The sequence below is a fragment of the Oppia nitens genome, unplaced genomic scaffold, assembly GCF_028296485.1.
Source record: "Oppia nitens isolate AA-2021 unplaced genomic scaffold, nextdenovo-longstitch-racon4-pilon3 scaffold1_pilon_pilon_pilon, whole genome shotgun sequence".
NCBI lineage: Eukaryota > Metazoa > Arthropoda > Arachnida > Sarcoptiformes > Oppiidae > Oppia > Oppia nitens.
Window position 1 is genome coordinate 500931 of NW_026533199.1, and position 21385 is coordinate 522315.

The 21385-nt window shown below is 27.8% G+C and overlaps 4 protein-coding genes across 9 annotated transcripts; 3 read left to right on the forward strand and 1 right to left on the reverse strand.

Annotated features, from left to right (window-relative positions):
- Positions 1-2449: 2449 nt before the first annotated feature.
- LOC128952294 (serine/threonine-protein phosphatase PP1-beta catalytic subunit) lies at positions 2450-6197 on the reverse strand. The gene is made up of 6 exons (XM_054297658.1): positions 5510-6197; positions 4310-4441; positions 3943-4173; positions 3623-3727; positions 3138-3496; positions 2450-2896 (listed from the first exon to the last, which is right to left on the reverse strand). The coding sequence occupies exons 1-6, from the start codon at positions 5562-5564 to the stop codon at positions 2798-2800; spliced, it is 981 nt and encodes a 326-aa protein (XP_054153633.1). The 5' UTR covers positions 5565-6197; the 3' UTR covers positions 2450-2797.
- Positions 6198-10036: 3839 nt separating this feature from the next.
- On the forward strand, positions 10037-13007 carry LOC128952509 (histone-arginine methyltransferase CARMER-like). Its single transcript, XM_054297916.1, has 4 exons — positions 10037-10096; positions 10241-11353; positions 11472-11804; positions 11888-13007. Exons 2-4 carry the CDS (start codon positions 10451-10453, stop codon positions 12779-12781), a joined length of 2130 nt encoding a protein of 709 aa, XP_054153891.1. The 5' UTR covers positions 10037-10096; positions 10241-10450; the 3' UTR covers positions 12782-13007.
- A 2173-nt stretch (positions 13008-15180) lies between these two features.
- On the forward strand, positions 15181-16533 carry LOC128952597 (peptidyl-prolyl cis-trans isomerase-like 1). The gene is made up of 3 exons (XM_054298013.1): positions 15181-15491; positions 15575-15708; positions 16119-16533. Exons 1-3 carry the CDS (start codon positions 15439-15441, stop codon positions 16427-16429), a joined length of 498 nt encoding a protein of 165 aa, XP_054153988.1. The 5' UTR covers positions 15181-15438; the 3' UTR covers positions 16430-16533.
- Positions 16534-17577: 1044 nt separating this feature from the next.
- Positions 17578-21237, forward strand: LOC128966239 (uncharacterized PE-PGRS family protein PE_PGRS54-like). 6 transcript variants are annotated; one of them, XM_054313084.1, is made up of 6 exons: positions 17578-17698; positions 17817-17987; positions 18115-18921; positions 18958-19305; positions 19389-20363; positions 21062-21237. In XM_054313084.1, the coding sequence occupies exons 1-6, from the start codon at positions 17620-17622 to the stop codon at positions 21196-21198; spliced, it is 2517 nt and encodes an 838-aa protein (XP_054169059.1). In that variant the 5' UTR covers positions 17578-17619; the 3' UTR covers positions 21199-21237. The 6 variants fall into 6 exon arrangements, with proteins under 6 accessions (XP_054169059.1, XP_054169060.1, XP_054169063.1 ...); XM_054313085.1 differs by having other exon boundaries at positions 18115-18741; positions 18778-19305; XM_054313088.1 differs by having other exon boundaries at positions 18115-18705; positions 18778-19305.
- The last annotated feature ends 148 nt before the right edge of the window (positions 21238-21385 follow it).

The following is a 21385-nucleotide window of genomic DNA, read 5'->3' on the forward strand; positions in this document are numbered from 1 at the left end:
ATTTTTTTTAACAAATTGCAACTAAAAGCTAAAATTTTAATTATAATAATTATTTAGTCAATCAATCAATTTTAACTAATAAACATGTTTTTGTTGCACACACACAATGCAAACAAATTTATACCATGTTTTTATATATATATACGATATATACATATACATACATAATATATTTTATATATAATACTGTATAAACTTTCAATAAAAACTATTAACTGTTTTTTTTGTTTTGTTTGTTTTCAGTTATATCATCATCATTATCATTATCATAATTTACATTTAATTTATTTATAAATATAAATTATTTTCTTATTCAATAATAACAATAAAAAAACAAATTGATATTTTGTTGGCCAATTTTGGGTGTGTATGTGTTTATGTAAGTGTGTGTGGTGTGTGTGTGTGTGTGTGCGGCCAATCATTAAAATTTGCAACTAATAATATGTTTACAACATTTAGTTAAAGTTAGAGAGAGAGAGAGAGAGAGAGAGAGAGAGAGAGAGATTGAAAGAAAGAGAGAGAGAGAGAGAGAGATTCATAATGATATACACACTGTATATGTTATGTAAAATAATAATGAATTCATTACAAGATATAAGAGAAAGAAAGAAAGAAAGAGAGAGAGAGAGAGAGAGAAATTAAATTACAATAAAATACATGTTTAATACATTTTTTTTTGTTTTTTTAACTTATAGTATATACGGTATATATACTGTATATATAATAAAATCAATGATAATTTTTTTTAGTGAATATATGATCGTCAATGGATAAAAATATTGTGTAATAATAATAATAATAAAAATAATGTTTATATAATTGTTGTTTAATGTTGTTGTTGTAGTAGTAGTAGTAGTAGTAGTAGTAGTAGTAGTAGTAGTAGTAGTAGTAGTAGTAGTAATAGTTGTATATTTCAGTACAATTTCATAATGTGTTTGAATAATAATACTGTATTTAATTTAATAATAATAATAATAATTTGGTGGGGGATTTTTTGATATTATTTTATTTTATAACAAAAATTAATTAATTTTTTTTATATAAGTATCACTATTATACATTTACCCACCAATTAATTAACTATTATTATTAAGTTAGACAATACACATACAAACAAATATATATATATAAACATTACAACAATATTTACGATCAAAATAAGTATTTTTTATAAAAAAACAAATAAAATTAAATAAAATGACAACTAATTTATTATTATTTTATTCACTTATAATAATTATAAAAAATAATAATAATAATAATAAGTTTATTTGATGATTGCCTAATTAATTACTAAAAAAAATCAATAATAATAATAATAATTGAAATATTAATTTATAAGTACAAGAAATTATTGATGATTTTCACAATAACAGTAATTAACTTGTATTTACTGTAATAATAATAATAATAATAATTATAACAAACAAACTGTTGGTAATTATTACAATCAATACAATAAAGAAAAAAAAATTAAAATAAAATAATATTCTTGTTTTTTTCAGTGTTAGCTTTGAAATTAATTATATAATAATAATAATAACTTGTTTTCCAATAATAATAATAATAATAAATATTAGGTAAGAGAGAGAGAGAGAGAGAGAGAGAGAGAGAGAGAGAGAGAGAGAGAGAGAGACAAACAGCACACAATATTTTTTAGATAAAAAATAAAATTGAAATAATAATATTGAAAGCACCGGCTGTTAGTTACTCTCTCTCTCTCTCTCTCTCTCTCTCTCTCTCTCTCTCTCTCTCTCTCTCTCTCTCTCTCTCTCTCTCTCTTACACAACAATTCAAAATCTTTAGCACAAAATCAATAATTTTTTTTGTTTGCTTTATTGTTTGACATAGTTTTTTTCATTTCAATGTTTTTGTGTTATAGTTAAAAAATAATAATTATATATATATATATAATATTTTAAGCATTTTGTTGTTGTTGTTATAAATGTGTTGTCGATTTCAAATATTACAGTTTAATAATAGAAATATTATTATTATTATTATTATTATTATTATATTTGTGTGTAAGTGTTTTGTATGTTTTATAAAATTATTATTTTTTGTTTTCAATCATTTATATATATATATATTTTAGTGTTTAATTTTAATTTTTAAATTTTAAATACTTTTATTATTTGTTGATCAAATGTTGTTGTTTTTCATAAAATAGCATTTTATATACCAAAAGATTTGTTTGTTTTTTTTGTTACAATTAATATTTGTTTGTTTGTTGAATTAAAAACAACTTTTGGCTAAAAATTATAATATACTGTATATATAGTTAGAAATAGAGAGAGAGAGAGAAAAAATAACACAGTTTACAAATGTGATGATTAAATAGATATTCAAAAAAAAACTAATCAAATATTAAATCTTATTTTTTTCAAATTAAATAATTTAAAATCTATTACTACTATTACTAGTAGTAATAATAATAATAATATATAGTTAAGTGTTTGTGTGTGTGTGTTTAAACATAAAAATAGTTATGTATTTATTTTTTGTATTATTATGTAATTAGTTAATAATCTAATTTATTTATTTTTTAAATAACTACAATATACTTGTTGTTGTCTTTAATTAGTTATATCTAATTTTGTTGTGATAGTAAAATTCATATAATAATAATAATTAATTTTTGATATCCTAAATAAACAACAGTTTTTTTCAGTTACCGTACTATTTTGTTGTTGAAAATTAATTTTTAAACTATATATTTGTTGTTGAAATTGATTAATTGAAAATCGGTTGTTTTTTTTAGTAATAATAATAATAATAATTGAAAAAAATCAATACACTATTTCTTTTTGACCGGTCCTCTCGGCGGTGTTACCGGTCGGCCAGAGTTTAGACCTCCGTATTGGTATTTTGCCTTTTTCTCGGATGGCTTTAGTATCTGTTAGTATTTTTTTCGGGTAATAAATGCAAAACAAAAAAAAAGAAAAAAATTACAATTTGACAAAAAAATTTAATTATTTTAAAAAAATGTCAAAAGTTATGTGCGGCTAAAAATAACTGATATTACAGTACTATATATCTATCGATAGCACACACACACACACATAGCGTTGATTGAGGTCAAGGCAGGCGCGCTCAGGGAGGATCTGTATGCTAAAGATAGACACACAATTACTCACTTGAAAAGAGCACATCAGTGTCTCATCGACGGACATCATACCGCCGGCGTTGTCAAACTCGCCGCAATAGTTCGGCGCCGAAAACAATGTAACCAATTGGCGTTTGGCAAAAAATTCGTAGCCATCCTCAACCACTTGATGTGCCCGACATATCAGATCCAGATCGTGACGGTTGAGGAATTTGCTGACAACATCGGCACCGAATGTAAACGATACGCCCCTATCGTTTTCGCCCCAACCCTGGACATCCTTATCAGGATCCGACCACAACAGGTCGCATAGTAGGCCCGTATCGGGTACGTCAGTCGGACGCATTATACGGCGAATTTGTTCCATTGATTGCAAATCGGGTGATAGTCCTGGGGGTGTTGGTGTATATGTGTGTGTGGAAAGGGTATTATCAATCAATAAACATTATTAATTATTACATTAGACAACAAAACAACTAAAGAGAGAGAGAGAGAGAGAGAGACTGTCGTGTTTACCTCCGTGACAGCAGAAGATCTTTTCATCGATAATAGCAGCGATTGGCAGACAATTGAAACAATCTGTAAATGTCTTCCACAGCTTAATATTGTATCTTCTTTTGCCTAAAAAAACAATGAAAACAAAACATTATATATCATATCATATCAAATGATTTATGACAACAGTTGTTGCTGTTGTAGTGACAATAGGGGAGAGAGAGAGAGATAGGAAAGGGAGACACAAACAAAAAATAAATAGATAGATAAGCGACTCGACTTTGATGGTGGAAACACCACCAAAAAACCGGATCGGATCGGATCGACCGATAGATACATACATTCGTCGTAAAAGCCATAAATTCTGTTAATGGAAGCGCACTCGTGATTGCCTCGGAGTAGGAAAAAGTTTTCCGGATATTTTATCTTATAGGCCAACAATAGACAGATAGTTTCCAGCGATTGTTTGCCTCTGTCCACATAATCGCCGAGAAACAGATAGTTGGCTTCGGGTGGAAAGCCGCCGTACTCGAACAACCGTAATAGATCAGTGTACTGGCCATGAATGTCACCTGAATTGGGGTTTCGGGTGTCATATAAGGATGGATGAATGATAGTATTTTAGTAAAAAAAAGTTATGTCGATTTTTATCAATCAATCATAAAATATGAGAGAGAGAGGCAACTGTCCCCATCAGCAAACACTTACCGCATATCTTGAGCGGCGCTTCCAATTCCAATAGAATCGGTTGACTGAGAAATATTTCCCGTGACTTTAGACATAGTCCGCGGACCTCGGCTTCGGCCAATTGGACAGTCTTTCCCGGACGACAACCGCGAACTATATATACAAATAAACAAAAAAAAAAATTTTTAATATAACTTTAAAAATTGATATTTAGTTTTTATTTTTTGATATTTTTGAATACAATTTAATTCAGTGATTAGTGAGGGGAAGATAATTTTTTTTTTGGGGGGGGGGGGGTAGCAAAAATTTACTATTTAATTATATTGCAATTATAATTTTTTTATTATTATTAGTTTCAAGTTGATGGTAATTATTATACTTTTACAAATTATTATAATTAACAAAAAATAGATGTAACTTAACATTTAATTAACTTTAGCTAAACTAATTGCTAAATGAAAAATACATACAAAAAAAATGCCAATTCATTTAGATTTCAATTTTTATTATTAGTAATATTTAATACTATAATATTTGCAATCAATGATATATCATAATAAATATATATATAAATATTTATTATTATTTTTATTTATTTTTTTTTTGCTAACACTTTCAACAAAATTTATTCATTCAATAGTTAATGATATTTGATTTTTATTAGTATCATATCATATATATATATATAAATTATATGATTATACAGTATATATGATATAAATAACTTTTTTTAGTATTATGATAAATACATATATATTAGCTGATGAAATTTATTAGTCATATATTTATATAGAAATTAAATAGTATTTATTTTCACACCATTAAAATATTTTTTTAAAAATATAATATTTATGCAAAAATATCATATTATCAGCAAATGTTTAATCAACAAAAAAAAACTAATTAAACAAAACTATCAAAAAAATAAAATAAAAAATATTAACAAATGTTTAATCAACAAAAAAATAAAATAAATTATTAAAATTACTATAAATTAACTAAAAAAATAAATTGCAATTAATTATCATATATTATCGTTAAAAATAAAATCTATGGACACCTAATGGTGTCCCATCTAATGGCAAACAAAATCATGGGATCAATTGGTTTTTTTTGTCTATCTGTATGTATGTATGTGTGTGTGTTATAGTAGATCCAGTCATCGGATGGTCAATAGATATATATCATAATATCATTAATCAATCAATTAATAGGTCATACCTTCGAGGAGTCGGCTAATTATGCTATCGATGTTTAGATCGCTTTCGGAGCTCATTATTATTATCGACAATAACAACAACAACAATACCAACGATGACTAAGAAGATTATTAAGAGAGAGAGTGTGTGTGAGACAAGGATATCAACTATAATACCACAATTCAGTCAAACAATTCAATTGGTGGTATCAATTGGTTGTAACAATTGGTGATATCAATTGGTGGTAACAATTGTTGGTATCAATTGGTGGTAACAATTGTTGATATCAATTGATAGGATATATTCAACACACAGTAGTTGATGGTTATGATGATGACTCTCTTTATATCTCTCTCTCTCTCTCTCTCTCTCTCTCGATGGGATCAATACCACGAAGACAACGACGACGACAACAACAACGTCTTTTTAATGTCCAATAATGTGATGCAAACACAACAACGACAACAACAACACACTGTGTTTATATACCTCCAGAGGATAACGACAACAACGACGACGACGATGAAGACAACGATGACTATACAATCACAACCACAACAACAACTGCACAATAATCACACCAAACACTTGATGTTTATATATTATTATTAATAATAAATAATAAACAAAATATTATAAATAAATAAATAATAAAATACTAAATGAGTTGTTGTTGTTGTTGTTGTTGTTAACAGTACTGAACGCACAATCAAAATGAACGATAGATTCAGTTATTATTATATTATATTATAATATCATATAATGTATTATATATTTTTAGTTACTGTCTGTATATACTATATATATATAGTGTGCAGTAAAACATACACTAATAATATTATAGTAATATTACTAATAATATATACATACAGTAATACAGTAATAATAATAATAATAATAATATGTACACTATTTTTAGTTAGACATATACAGTGTGTGTGTATGTATTTTATATATGTGTGGGTATTAGACTACTAATACTATACACTGCATATACTGTATGTACTGTAGAGTATAGTACAGTCAGTACTGCTGATACTAACCATAAAAATAAATGGCCGACAAATAGCTAACAATATATACACACAGTACTACATACACACACACACACACACACACACACACACACACACACACACACTGTTAGACTATAATGAATATACACTTAAATGTTATATACAGTACACATGCGTTTCAAACACACACACACACATAAAACTACAGTATATATATTATATACTGTATACAGAGTGGCCACCAGTATAGGTCAATTTTGGATAATCTAGAAAATTTAAAAAAAACTAGTTAATTTGTTTTATTATCCTAGAAATTATTTTTTAAAACAACAATTATATATATAACTAAAATATATTTTTTTAATATACTATAGAAATTAATTTATAATTAATTTTTTGTTTGTTAAATTAAATATTTAAAAAAAATCTATAATTTCTGTCTAATTTCTAATAATAATAATTTCCAGGATTAATCAAATATTATAGGTTACTCTAGTTACGTATAATACTGTATAAATTACAATGAGTTTGCACTACTCTATTAAGTGTGCGCCGCTTATAGAGTACACACACACTCTCTCTCTCTCTCTCTCTCTCTCTCTCTCACTTACACTAGACTCTATATATTCAATAACCAAACCGTCACTTAATAAAACCCCTAACCAACCCGTTACTAGAAAATATAAAACCAATAGCTTAGCAAAAAAATGTGCATAGAGTTATTTTATGTACTTATTTTAAAAAAAAAACTTTAAAAATAATTTTTAAAAATACATTGTACAGTACTTAGAGAGAGAGAGAGAGAGAGAGAGAGAGAGAGAGAGAGAGAGAGAGAGAGAGAGAGAGAGAGAGAATGTATGTATGAATAGCAAAAATAAAATAAAAATATCAATTTTTTTAAATAATTAATTTAATAAATAATCAAATAATTATAATACAGTAAACAATAAGTTTTTTTTTATAAATAACAAAAAACTTGGAGTTTTTATCTAGATAAATTTTTTTGTTTTATTTATTTAACGATAACACTAATTAAATACATAAAAAAAATGAATAACCTTGCTAATATTTTTTTATTAGTATTATTAGTATTTAGTTTGTATCTATAAAAATAATTTTTGTATTTACTATGCATTTATAGTATGCATTAAATAAATTAATACAATTTATATTATTTTATTTTTTTTAATTATTAAATGCTATGATAACCTATTGATAACATTTTTTATATTATTATTATTATTATTATTAAAATTGTACATGTATTGTTTATTTTGTTTTCTAGATTTTTAATGTTTATTTTGAAAAGTCATATTATATTTTATATAATGCTAATAATAATATTAAATATTTATTGAATATGTAGTATATACAAAATATTAAAAATTAATTATTATTACTACAGTATTATTATTATATTAAGTAACTTAATAAAAAAAAATAATAATAATAATAAAAATATTTATTAGTAGTTTAGAAACAATTAATGGCTTAACTGATAACACACACACACACAAACACACACATAGACACACACACACACATACATACACACACACACACACACACACATACATACATACACACATACACACATACACACATACACACATACACACATACACACACACACACAGAATAAAAACTATTAATAATAAATATATATATATAAATGTTAATAAAAATTTCTAACATTTTTTTTAGTTAATTAAAATATTTATCTTTTAATTTCAATTTGCAAATTAATTTTTTAAGAAAAAATATTTATAACAAATTATATTATTATTTGTTACTTTAAAACAAAAATTTAGTTTTTTTTTTAAAAATATTTATACATATAATTATATATGGTTTTTTATCATATAGATTATTAACATTATAGATATTTTAATTTTATTACAATTATTATCAATTGTATATAATATATATATAATAATTATAATCTATATTATCTCATTATCATTTTTTTTGATAATTATTTTATTTTTTTTGTATTAATTAATTAATTAATTAATTAATTAAACAATGTAACTTATATGGTATTATTATTATTATTATTACCCACATTAATACTACACTTGTATAATAAATCTAATTAAAAAAAATAAAATAAAATTTAATAGGGAGATCCTATTGCTTTGTTTAAAAAAATTAAAAAATAATAAATCAATACTACTAATACTATTGTACTAGCAGTTCAATGATCAAGGTCAATAAAATAAATTAATTTATAACATACTTTTTCACACACACACACACACACAAAAACTAAAAAATATTGAATTACTAATAAAAATATTTTTTAGTTTTTTAATTTTTTATATTAAATATGAATAAAAATATTTATATATTATCACATTAGTTATACAACACCACGTGTTTTAATGAATATGAATAATAATAATCTTAATTAGTTTTTTTAGACTAAAATCTAATCAATAAAAATTTAAAAATTTTAAATTATTTTAGATTAAAATACTGTTACGTTTTTCTTAAATAACATTTTTTATTTTGTTTAGTAAATTATATTAATTGACATTGATTTTTTTTATAAAAAAAAATTGTCTAATATGGTCATCGACACAGTTATTATCGATAGATAAAAATAAATATTTATATTAAAAAAAAACTGTTAATTTTTTAAAAAAAAAAAATAGTGTAATAGTAGTCAAAATTATCAATAAATTTTAATAAATATATATACATATAGTAAATGATTAAATTGTCAATGTAGTAAATTTCCAACAAAAAAATTTAAACAAAAATTTAGAAAAATATTATAATTAAAATTAAATTATTTAAAAAAATTTAATATAGTTAAATTTAGAGATAATAATAATAATAGTTATTAAATTCTAGTAATTAATTAATTATTATTTTATACAAGCAACTTTTTAAAAAAAAACAATTATTAAATTAATGTTTTTCTAGCATGCTTAGTTATCATAGTTATTCAATATACTGTAATAATTATTTGTGCATGTTAAATGTTTAAAAAAAATTAATAAATAATAAAACGGGTAACGTAATTTAAGAGAGGTTATTTTTATATACTGTACAATACAGTTTACTACCCATAATAAATATTAAATAATAAATCATTTATAATGCAATGCAATTAAACTTTACAATAAAAATTTATTAAAACACACACACAAAACAAAATGTTAAAAAATAAATATTACAATTGATTGATAAAAAAAAAATTTACAAAAATAATTAATTAAAATTAATTAATATATTATTTGTATAATTAAAACTTACATTTATGTGTGTGTGTGTTATTAATAGCGAGTGTTGACTGTATTAGTATTGTGTGTGTGTGTGTGTGTGTGTGTATCGCACTGTTCATTGTGTGCATTGGAAATACAGTATACATATAAAGTGATAGACAAACAAAAAACAATTGATTTTGATTTTTATAATACATTTTATTATTATTATATAATAATATAAATGATATCTAATAGTAATAATAATAATAATAATATAAATATATATTATAAGTAATAATAATAATAATAATAATAATAATAATATTGTATTTTTTTTAATGAGTGTTTCGCGCGACTAAACAAAAAAACAACACAAAAGTAAACAACAATTAAATTATTATTAAATTAATTGATTAATTGATTTGAATTTTTGAAATAATTATTAATTAATTAATTAATTAATTAATTATTAGTATTATTGAAGACTATAACTAACCGTTTGATTGTTACATATATTTGAAGCCAATGTTGTTTACGGCGTTTAGATTCAGTTGACATCTCATATCTCTCTCTACTGCTACCGAAAACTACCGATAGTTGTGTGGACACCCGATTACCCGATAGATCACACTTACCGATCAACTATTCAGACAACTACTGACTGACCGACTGACTGACCAACCGATAGGACAACAACTACTACTACAACAACACAACACAACACAAGACATAATGGCCGTTGTTTTTGAAGACGTTTTAGTTAAAGAGCTCAACGAAGATACCGATGAACTGATCGAAAAGTTTCCGAACCATACCATTCGGATTCAGGTGATCGACGAAAGCGATAATCTATTGATCCGATGCAAGAGTGCCGTCACCGGCGTCGGCGTCGGCAACAACACCGGCGTCGACACCAATGCCATCAACAGTCTGTACGACATCGAAGTCTACAAAGAGTCGGATACGGCTGTCTTTGGCCGACACGGTTTTGCTATTACCGAAAAGGACAGGACATTTGTACTGGAATTTGGCCGTCGAAAACAACAATCGCAGGCCCGGGATTCCGATCTCCAGGTGTTCAACAAATTGATTACGGATTTCAAATACGGTCGCAAAGAGTCGGTGTTTTCGCAGCGTACCGATGAATCATCCGCTTCGCAGTACTTCCAGTTTTATGGCTATCTATCGCAGCAGCAGAATATGATGCAAGATTTCATCCGTACGTCGACCTATCAGCGGGCAATACTGGCCAACATCGAGGATTTTAAAGATAAAGTAGTGCTCGATGTCGGCGCCGGTAGCGGTATACTATCGTTTTTTGCCGCCCAAGCTGGCGCACGCAAAGTCTACGCTGTCGAAGCCTCATCGATGGCCAAACACGCCGAAACGTTGGTCTACGCTAATAAGCTATCCGATCGGATCCAAGTGATTGCCGGTAAAATCGAAGAGATCACACTCGGCGAACAAGTGGACATAATTATATCGGAACCGATGGGCTATATGTTGTTCAACGAGCGTATGCTTGAAACATATTTGCACGCAAAGAAATGGTTGGCACCCAATGGCAAAATGTTTCCATCGAGAGGCGATCTACATATAGCGCCGTTCAGCGATTCGCAGCTCTATGTCGAACAGGTTTGTTGTTGTTGTTGTTGTTGTTGTGATCACAACTGATCACAACAATCATCTGAGATCAGATGATTAGATAACTAATGTCTTGTTTTTCCATTTACTTTTCCGACACAAAAAACAGCTGACAAAAGCTAACTTCTGGTTTCAGCAAAACTTTCACGGAGTGGATCTGTCAAGTCTGAGAAGTGCGGCCCTTAAAGAATACTTCTATCAGCCAGTAGTCGATACATTCGATGTCAGGATATGTACGGCCAAATCGTTTCGCTATTCAGTCGACTTTACCAAAGCTGACGAACAAGATTTACATCGAATCGATATACCGTTCAGTTTTTCGATGCTCCAGACGGACGAAGTACACGGACTGGCCTTTTGGTTTGATGTTGCCTTTTTCGGTTCGCAGCAAACGGTTTGGTTGTCGACAGCGCCGACACAGCCGCTAACACATTGGTATCAGGTATGCGATGAACGAGTAGTTTTTGTTTTATTGTTGTTGAGGTTAGGATTATATTGATTTTAATACTAATACTAATCTAATAGGTCCGATGTCTGGTCGATACACCATTGTTTGTCCAAAAAGGACAAACACTATCGGGTCGTGTGGTATTGGTATCGAACAAAAGGCAGAGCTATAACGTGGACATCGAGTTGTGTGTGGAAAACTATGGCCGCATCGATAAGGCAACCAATTCGCTGGATTTGAAGAATCCGTATTTCAGATATACGGGTCAACCGCCGCAGCCGCCGCCCGGCTGTAATGATCAGTCGCCGAGTGAACAATATTGGCAAACATTGGACGCTTCAACCAATCAGTCGGCAACAAACCAGAACGGAATGGTTGTTATGAATGGCATCGGCAATGGTGTTACCGGCGGTAATCATTCATCTGTTATTGAGATAAACAGTATGCAAATACAGGCCCCAAACAATGGTTACGCTGGTCATCATCATCAGCAGCAACACCATCAGCAACACAATCACAGCCAACAACCGATGATTACCGGAAATATGATGCCATTATCAGCAGCAGCATCGGCACCACAGAGCCAACTGATTCAAAATCTATGTTCACTGCCGGTCAGTCCGAATGCCGCCTCCCATCAGAGCCGCAACAGTCCGCTAAGCCATCATCATCGGCAAGTGGTTGTACAGCCAGTGGCAGCCCAAGTACCGACCAGTTCTATTGGCGGCGGTATCTCTCCATCGCTATTCTCTTCATCGGCCAATACAGTACAGCAGCAATCGTCTGTCGGTGTTTCCGTTTTCAATGCCGGAGCCAACAACAGCTTTCCGGTTAACACAAGCCTAATGATTGGCGACTATGCGGTCGCTTCACCACAAAATCTGATTCTTCCGCCACAACAACAGCAACACCAGTCGTCGTCGACAACAGTGGTTTCGCCACACAATGTATACAAATCGGTCCATCATTGATGTCAACCCAAACAACCAAAACCAAACCACAGACACACACACACAACACATCCAGTAGTTTATCTAAAGTGTGATCAAAAAAGAAGAAGAAGAAAAATCAGATGAAATAAAACACAAAACAATAGTTTTTTTGTTGAATATTTAGATTTATTAAAAAAAGCAATACATTTGTGTTAAAAAATAACATTTTCAATGAAAAAAAATACAGCAATTGTTTTTTTGATTACAAATTGTTTTTTTTGTTTGTTTGTTTGATTTTATTTTTTTTTAATTATTATTATTATTATATATATATTTTCGATAATGAATTAATTCTAACTTAATTTCAATCAACAACACACACACACAACTGATTTATTTATATATTTTTATTAATTATTTAATTAATTAATTAATTGTTTTTTTTGTCTCATAAATTCTTCACTCATTTATAATAATTATTACACTTTTTTTTAATAATATTATTCTAATTATTATTATTATTATTACTTATATTTAAACGGTTCCTGAAATGTTTTAATTTAATTTTTTAATATTTCAATTATTATAATTATTTTATATATATAATTATTTTGTGGTAATATTTTTTTAAAAAACAAATACACACAAAACTCTAGGCTTTTTTTTGAATTAATCAATTGTTAACAATTTTTTTTGGACTGATTATTATGATTATTATTATTATTATTATTACCTAGTATATATATATATTTATATACTAATTTGTATATCATATTTTAATTTATTTATGAAAACAAAACAACAACAAATAATTGTGTGAAAAAATTAATTATTTTAATTTTATTTATCAAAAAATCCAGATTAATTTAATTAATTAGATTTATATAAAAAAATTTTATGGTAAATAACTTATACTGTAATAATAATAATAATAATAATCTCTCACTTTCTCATTGTAATAGATTTGCTGTATATTATGTACTGTACATTAATTATTTGGGTATACTTTTATTAATCTAATTATTATCAATTAATATTATTATTATCAAATAATATCATATAAATAATCCCATTAAATCAATTAAGTATTGATAATTATATATATTTTTTAATCAAATTATAGACTAGTTTTTCAACAACAACCAAAAAATAAATGAGAAAATAAATTATTTAGGTGACATGTTTTATTGATAAATATATATATATAATTAATTAACTTTATGGTAATTTATAAATTTTTTAATTAATTAATTACTTAATTAAAAAAAACAAATATATTTTAGGCTCAATATTTGTTATACAATACTGTATATTGAAAAAAAAAGATAATATCCCTTTGATAAAGTAATTTTAATTATTACATAAAATATAACATTTAATTTTAAGTGATTTTAAAATGATCCAGATAGTTTTACATTTATATATAATTGTATATTAAATTAGAAATTTTGTGATTTACTTATTATTATTTTTTTTATTTAAAAAACCCTTCATTTTTTTGGGCAACAAAAAAGTTTTTTTTTTGTTGATGAAAACAATTGATATTAAAATTAGTTTCAAATAGTTTTTATTGATTTGTTTAATCAAATATAATTTATATACACTATAGAGACGCACACATTGTATTCAACTACAAAAAAAAAATAATTTGAATTATTGTTAAAATTAATTATTTATTGATATTTTTTCTAATTTTTTTTCATTCAATTATTATTATTAAATTATTATATGTAATACTTAAAACATTTTTTTGTTCAATTTTTTTTTTAAAAACAATAAAATCCATATTTTGTTAAATTGTTTTATTTGTTTAATAAACAAATCTCTCATCAATTGATTGGTAATTAAGTCTTTGTTTGTTTTATTTAGTATTTAGTTTTCAATATTATAATTATTTAAGAAAATATTTTATAACTTTATTTTAGATAAATTAATATAAAACAATTGAATCGTTACTTAAATACAGATCAACTAATTTAGACTAATTTTGCTTATTTAAATAAATTAACTTTTAACTATTTTATTAAAAGTTTATTTTTTTATATATTCAATAATTTAATTATTCTCTTATAAATACATTATAATACTATAATATATTAATTTTGAAAATTAAAAATATTATTATACAGTATATTGTAATTCAGATTTGTAATATAGATAATACTGTTTTTTATTTTATTTTAATTTTTTGTTTCAATACCGTAATTAATAATAATATTTAATTTTTTAAAAAAAAAATAATAATATACTGTATATCTATAAATATATTAAAAACAAAACAAAAAACTATTATTATTATTAATAATGTATTTATTTAATTAATTAATTAATTAATTAATTCACGAGAATATTAACTAGAATTTCAAAATACAATAATACTGTATATATTATTTGAACGATATTTATGTCAAACAAACAAAAAATAATTATTTATTAATAATAACAACAAAACGTTTGTTCAGTTAATTTGTTTTCAAAAAAACAAAACAAATCATTCAAAAAGTCATTTACCGCTCATTGACTTCAGTGACCAAACAACCAAACAAACAGACAATTAGTTATTATTATCACCTAATAATCACATCCCAAGACTATATCCGATTGACTGACTGTATCGGTGTTGCTGTTGTTGTTGTGGCCAACCGTTTGTTGTTTTGCCCGATCAGAGACCGCGGACACAGAAAAGCGCGCCTCAAATGTCAATACCGGACGATTCGTGGCGCCCGAAGTCAGCGATACTCGAGACCAGGTTTGCCAACAATCAGTCAATCAATTGATTTCTAATTATAATTACCATTCATTTGATCCGTTTGTTTTCACTTATCACTAAAGTATGGGTGAAGTAGTTATCGAGTTATACTGGTCTGAGTCGCCCAAGACTTGCAAGAATTTTGCCGAACTTTGCCGAAGAGGTTATTATAATAATACAAAATTTCATCGAATTATCAAAGGATTTATGATTCAAGGTATTTGTTGTGTCCGTCCGTTCAGTTTCATTCATTGATCACCACTTCTGATCCAATCTATCTCTATCTGTCTGTCTGTCTGTCTGTCTGTCTATTTGTTTCTCTCTCTCTCTCTCTCTCTCTCTCTCTCTCTCTCTCTCTCTCTCTCTCTCTCTCTCTCTCTCTCTCTCTCTGTCTGTATCTCTCTGTCTGTCTCTGTCTCTCTCTCTCTCTGTCTCTCTCTCTCTCTCTGTCTCTCTCTCTCTCTGTCTATCTCTCTGTCTGTCTCTGTCTCTCTCTGTCTCTCTCTCTATCTCTCTCTGTCTCTCTGTCTCTCTCTCTCTCTCTCTCTCTCTCTCTCTCTCTCTCTCTCTCTGTCTCAGTCTCTCTCTTGCGATCACTAATTAACTATTGTTATCAAATCAATTTAGGCGGCGATCCGACGGGCACTGGACGCGGCGGTGCCTCAATCTACGGACCGAAATTCGACGACGAAATACATCCATCGCTCAAACATACCGGTGCCGGTATCATTAGTATGGCCAACTCGGGTCCCAATACCAATGGCAGTCAATTTTTCATAACCCTAGCGCCCACTCAGCACTTGGACGGTAAACATGCCATCTTTGGTCGCGTATCTAATGGTATGTCAGTTGTGGAGAAAATGGGACGAATAAAGACTGACAAAACTGATAGACCTGTCGATGAGGTGAAGATCTTGAAGGCATCGGTCAGGGATTAGGTTATAGATTGGTTTGTCTGAACAAACCAAACCTACCATTTGAAATGATAACAACATTTTATTTTTATTACTATTTTTATTTTATTACAATACAATTATTATAAATTTATATGTCATTTAATAATAATAATATTATTATTATTATTACTATCAATAATAATATTATAAATTATCGGTTAATGTAATGTTTAGTTTAACATTTTTTTTATAAATATAAAACAAATTGTTTGCTTTTTTATGTTATGAATTTTTTTTGTATTAAATTATTATTAATTTTATTAATATTTTTTTAGTTTTGTTTTGTTTTGATATCCAAATTGCCGATACATTCAAACAAATAAAAATTGTTTAAATTATAAATAAAACAACAAAAATTATTATTATTAAAATTGATATTAAAATTACATTCAAATAGTATTTCAAATTTATTTAGTTTTTGTCATTGATTTGTTTAATCAATTATATAAATTAAGACAAACACTATACACATTGTATTCAAAAGCAAAATAATTGAATTAATTTTAAAATGAATTATTTATTGATAATTTTTCTTATTTTCATTGAATTTATTAATTAATATTTTAAACCTAACCGGTAAATTTTATACGGGTTTTTCGGGTATATCTCGGAAACGGGATTACCGATCCGGCCAGGACAAAAAAATGTGCAAGTTTATATTTTTAATATCTACAATTCTACGGTTATTTTGTTGTCCATTCATCGGTTGCCGAAATAATTGGGTTCTGCGGACATAATTTGTTAAAAAATAACCAGTTTTTCGGGTATATCTCGAGAACGGGACAACCGATCCAAAGTACACCCAAAAAATTATATTTTTTTTAACAGTTTAAAACTTATAGCCAACAAAAAACCGTGTCAACCACTTTTGAAAACGATTATATATATATATATTAATTAATAATAAATAATATAATAATAATTAATATATATATATATATATACAATAACACAGTAGAGAAAATATTATTGAGCTTATTAAAAAGCTATAATTAAATTTGATATATTAATAATAATATTAAATAAAAAAAATAATTATTAATTAATTAATTAATTTTAAAAATAATAATATGGCTCCATTTTTCAAATAAATAATATTAAAATAAATTATTTACTTTTTAAATATAAGTAATATTTAAATTTTTAAAAAGCTACCATAAATAATTATCAAGATGAAAATTACTAAATTTTTTTGCTATTTAATATTTATTATTATTTTGTCGCAACAATTATTTGTAATTGGTCAAGATGGTTTGTTTTACAATATATTAATTTACTAAATTAATTAGGATATATATATATATATAAATAATTATATTTAAATCTATTAGTTTAAACTTTAAATTGTTTTTATTAAACGAAAAATCAGGTGACAATGGAGGTAATGGCGGTAATGGGGGTCCTTTCGGTTATGGGGGTAATGGGGGTAATGGAAATTCTGGCGGTAATGGAGGTGATGGCAGTAATGGAGGTGATAGTGGTAATGGAGGTAATGGGGGTAATGATAATCAGCAACAAACTGAAACAACAACAACTGAAGGTTAGGACAATCATTATTTATTTATTTATTTTATTATATATTAATTATTAATGAAATTATTTCTATAAATAAAAAATAATATAAATTGTTTAATAAAATTGTTTACTGACTATTGTATATTAATAAGGTAATAATTTAGGTGGTAATGGAGGTGATGGCAGTAATGGAAATTCAGGCGGTAATGGAGGTCCTTTCGGTTACGGAGATAATGGAGGTAATGGCGGTAATGGAGGTGATGGCAGTAATGCAAGTCCTGATGGTAATGGAGGTGATGGCAGTAATGCAAGTCCTGGTGGTAATGGAGGTGATGGTAGTAATGCAAGTCCTGGTGGTAATGGAGGTGATGGTAGTAATGGAAATACTGGCGGTAATGGAGGTGATGGCGGTAATGGAGGTCCTTTCGGTTATGGAGGTGATGGCAGTAATGCAAGTCCTGGTGGTAATGGAGGTGATGCTAGTAATGGAAATACTGGCGGTAATGGAGGTGATGGCGGTAATGGAGGTCCTTTCGGTTATGGAGGTGATGGCAGTAATGCAAGTCCTGGTGGTAATGGAGGTGATGCTAGTAATGGAAATACTGGCGGTAATGGAGGTGATGGCGGTAATGGAGGTGATGGCGGTAATGGAGGTCCTTTCGGTTATGGAGGTAATGGGGGTAATGGAAATTCTGGCGGTAATGGAGGTGATGGCAGTAATGGAAATACTGGCGGTAATGGAGGTGATGGCAGTAATGCAAGTCCTGGTGGTAATGGAGGTGATGGCAGTAATGCAAGTCCTGGTGATAATGGAGGTGATGGTAGTAATGCAAGTCCTGGTGGTAATGGAGGTGATGGTAGTAATGCAAGTCCTGGTGGTAATGGAGGTGATGGTAGTAATGCAAGTCCTGGTGGTAATGGAGGTGATGGTAGTAATGCAAGTCCTGGTGGTAATGGAGGTGATGGTAGTAATGGAAATACTGGCGGTAATGGAGGTGATGGTAGTAATGCAAGTCCTGGTGGTAATGGAGGTGATGGTAGTAATGCAAGTCCTGGTGGTAATGGAGGTGATGGTAGTAATGCAAGTCCTGGTGGTAATGGAGGTGATGGTAGTAATGCAAGTCCTGGTGGTAATGGAGGTGATGGTAGTAATGCAAGTCCTGGTGGTAATGGAGGTGATGGTAGTAATGCAAGTCCTGGTGGTAATGGAGGTGATGGTAGTAATGCAAGTCCTGGTGGTAATGGAGGTGATGGTAGTAATGGAAATACTGGAGATGGAGGTAATAATGGAAATCCTGGCGGTAATGATAATCAACAACAAACCGAGACAACAACAACTGAAGGTGAAGCCAATAATTATTAATTAATTTAAAAATAATTAGTTAAAATTTTAATAATCAAATAAATTGTTATGTGACTATTCTAGGTTATAATGGAAGTAATGAAAGCAATCAAATTGAAGCTACACATGAAGGTGCTAATAAAGGTGACGAAAATAAAGATAATGAATTAACAAATAAAGAAGATCATAACCAGGAAACTACTACTCCTGGAGGAGATCATAGCGAAGATACTACTACTCCTGGAGGAGACAATAGCGATGAAACAACTACTCCTGGAGTAGATAATAGCGAGGAAACTACTACTCCTGGAGGAGATCATAGCGAAGATACTACTACTCCTGGAGGAGACAATAGCGATGAAACAACTACTCCTGGAGTAGATAATAGCGAGGAAACTACTACTCCTGGAGGAGATCATAGCGAAGATACTACTACTCCTGGAGGAGACAATAGCGATGAAACAACTACTCCTGGAGTAGATAATAGCGAGGAAACTACTACTCCTGGAGGAGATCATAGCGAAGATACTACTACTCCTGGAGGAGACAATAGCGATGAAACAACTACTCCTGGAGTAGATAATAGCGAGGAAACTACTACTCCTGGAGATCATAACGAGGAAACAACTACTCCTGGAGTAGATAATAGCGAGGAAACTACTACTCCTGGAGATCATAACGAGGAAACAACTACTCCTGGAGTAGATAATAGCGAGGAAACTACTACTCCTGGAGATCATAACGAGGAAACTACTACTCCTGGAGGAGATCATAGCGAGGAAACTACTACTCCTGGAGATAATAACGAGGAAACTACTACTCCTGGAGGAGATCATAGCGAGGAAACTACTACTCCTGGAGATAATAACGAGGAAACTACTACTCCTGGAGGAGATCATAGCGAGGAAACTACTACTCCTGGAGGAGATCATAGCGAGGAAACTACTACTCCTGGAGGAGATAATAACAAATCAACTTCTACAGAAGATGATGATGATGATGGTAGCGATTTTATTGAAGAAGATACTGACGATGGTTTCTTTGCTAGTACTTCTGAACGTAAGCAAATCAATTATAAAATTACAAATACAATCTAACTTATATTCAACAACAAAAAAATATTTGTTTTTAATAACTAGTAAAATTAATAAAATATTGTTAAAAATTACCAACAAAAAAAATCAAATAGATAATAGATAAAAATTAACATTTATTTTTTTTTATAGAAAATACTGCTCAAAGTATTATTAATACTTTTCAATTAATTTTAGAAAGTAACTTGATGATTTATATTTAAATTTAAAAAATTAAATTTAATAATTTAAATAATAAGATTTAATTAGTAAACTACACACACACACACTTACACAAACTTACGCATTCAAACATACATTCTGTATATACATACATAAAACACGTTCATAAACACACATATACATAGACACACATACCTACACACACATACATACAAACACACACACACACACACAAGTAATTCCTTTATAATACATAAATATTTATTTTAAAAAACTATTTAAAAAACTTTCAATTTCTTATTAATAATTAATATTTAACAAACAAACAAATTAAACAGACATATATAATATATATATATATATAAGTAGGTATATATATGACACTTATTATTATTATTATGCTAAAATATTTAAATATTTTAAATTAAATTTTTTTTATTAAATTAAATTAAATTATATATATTTTTAAAATTTATAATTTCATTTTATTTATTACAATAGTACCGACAGAAAGTAGTTGCTCTGCAGGTGTTCCGTGCAAACAATCAGCTGATGGTTGTTGTTATGGTCAAGATGTTTGTCATAATGATAAATGTGTTAAATTAGATTTTGATGAACTATTGGGTCCAATGTTTTAAAATAACAATTTTACAACATTTAAGATTTATAATAATAATAATAATAATTTAATAAGTTTTTAATTTATGTTTGTTAATTCATATATATATATATATATATATATATAAGCAACAAAAATATATTAAATAATTTAAATATTATAATGAAATAAATTATTACTTATTTTTTTGGTTTAATTTTGTTTAT